At 47.4% G+C, this 1542-nt stretch overlaps 2 protein-coding genes across 2 annotated transcripts in view; one reads left to right on the top strand and one right to left on the bottom strand.

The window, feature by feature from the left end:
* Positions 1-192, bottom strand: part of T265_06143 (hypothetical protein) — a gene marked incomplete at both ends in the record, with an annotated part of 17956 nt that extends 17764 nt beyond the window's left edge. The window contains one exon of the mRNA XM_009171336.1: positions 159-192. Coding sequence (XP_009169600.1) covers positions 159-192 — 34 coding nt within the window. The remainder of the gene's footprint in view (positions 1-158) is intronic.
* The window catches only part of T265_06144 (hypothetical protein), a gene marked incomplete at both ends in the record, with an annotated part of 13499 nt that overhangs the window by 10309 nt on the left and 1648 nt on the right, over positions 1-1542 (top strand). Inside the window, one exon of the mRNA XM_009171337.1 lies at positions 476-1464. Coding sequence (XP_009169601.1) covers positions 476-1464 — 989 coding nt within the window. The remainder of the gene's footprint in view (positions 1-475; positions 1465-1542) is intronic.

Genomic DNA, 1542 nt, shown 5'->3' with positions numbered 1-1542 from the left:
CTAAAGGTGATTGGAGACCCTGTGGAGATTACCGTTCTCTCAACAACGCTACTGTCCCAAACAGGTATCCCATCCCACATATCCACGATTTCGCAAGTACCCTATGCCACACAAACATATTTCCAAACTCGATCTCGTAACAGCATACTATCACATACCCGTAGCACCGGATGGCATTCCCAAAACAGCCATCACAACATCTTTTGGCCTTTCCGAATTCACGCATATGCCCTTTGGTCTTCGAAATGCAGCCCAAACGTTTCAGTGTTTCATGTACAAGGTTTTACGTCGCTTACCGTTTGTGTATGCCTATCTTGACGATGTTTTAGTCGCTAGAACCGCCCCAGCTGAACATGCAGCTCATCTCAGAGCAGTGTTTGAACGTTTTTCACTTACAACATACGTTTGAACATTGGCAAATGCTTATTCGGTGTTACTAACCCGGATTTTCTTGGCCACCACATTGACGCCACAGGTATTTCACCATTACCAGATCGCACTTTGGCCCTAGAGTCTTTTCCCATACACACTACTCTCACTCAACTTCGTCGTTTCATAAGCATCATCGGCTACTACCACCGATTCATCCCTCACTATGCAGATATTTTGAAGCCACTGACCGATTTACTTGGCTCTAAAGAAAAATCTGTTACTTTGCTCCCCGCCGCCATTGCCGCTTTCGAAAGAGCCAAGCAAGCCATTGCTCAGGCCACAAAGTTATCTTTCCTCGATACTCACAAAAGCACAAAGCTGATTTTGACAACTGATGCTTCGAACGCTGCCGTGCCGCCCGCACTTCATCAAGTTGTTAACAACACATCTCAACCACCAGCGATTTTCCCTCAGAAGATGCAGGCTGCCCAAACGCGTTACAGTACTTTTGGTCGTGAGGTACTCGTAATTTATCTTGCCATTCGCCATTTGCGGCACTTGTTAGAGGGTCGATCGTTTACCGTTCAAACCGACCACAAGCCACTCACCTATGCCTTCAACGCCAAGCCTGATCGATGTTCACCACGCGAGATACGCCATCTCGACTATAAGTCACAGTTCACTACCGACATTCGGTACGCTCCAGGTCCGGAAAATGTCGTCGCAGATGCCCTATCCCGTCTCGACATCAACGCCCTTCACCCTTCTACGCAGCTGGACCTAGCCAAGCTGGCGAACCTGCAAAACAGTGATCCTAATTTTTTGCCCATTCTATCGTTCCCTTCATTTCAAGTCTCTTCAATTCCGTTAGCCCTCCAATCCGGAACCATGTTTTGTGATATGTCTACCGGATCAGCTCGCCCAATCGTCCCCGAAGCTTTTCGACTCGTTGTTTTCGACCACTTTCATGGATTTTCTCATCCAGGAATCAGAGCAACCAGAAAGTTTATTAGTGCACGCTTTGTATGGCCTTTCATGAATAAGGACGTGACATCCTGGGCCAAACAGTGCATCGCCTGTCAACGCACTAAAGTAACTCGGCATACGAACTCACCTATCGGTTCATTTGCCGTTCCTGATGCTCAATTCACACACGTCCATCTCGACATT

This window comes from Opisthorchis viverrini (assembly GCF_000715545.1).
Source record: "Opisthorchis viverrini unplaced genomic scaffold opera_v5_122, whole genome shotgun sequence".
Classification (NCBI taxonomy): domain Eukaryota; kingdom Metazoa; phylum Platyhelminthes; class Trematoda; order Opisthorchiida; family Opisthorchiidae; genus Opisthorchis; species Opisthorchis viverrini.
Note: the sequence above shows the minus strand (reverse complement) of the source record. Positions and strands in the feature narration are given on the sequence as shown.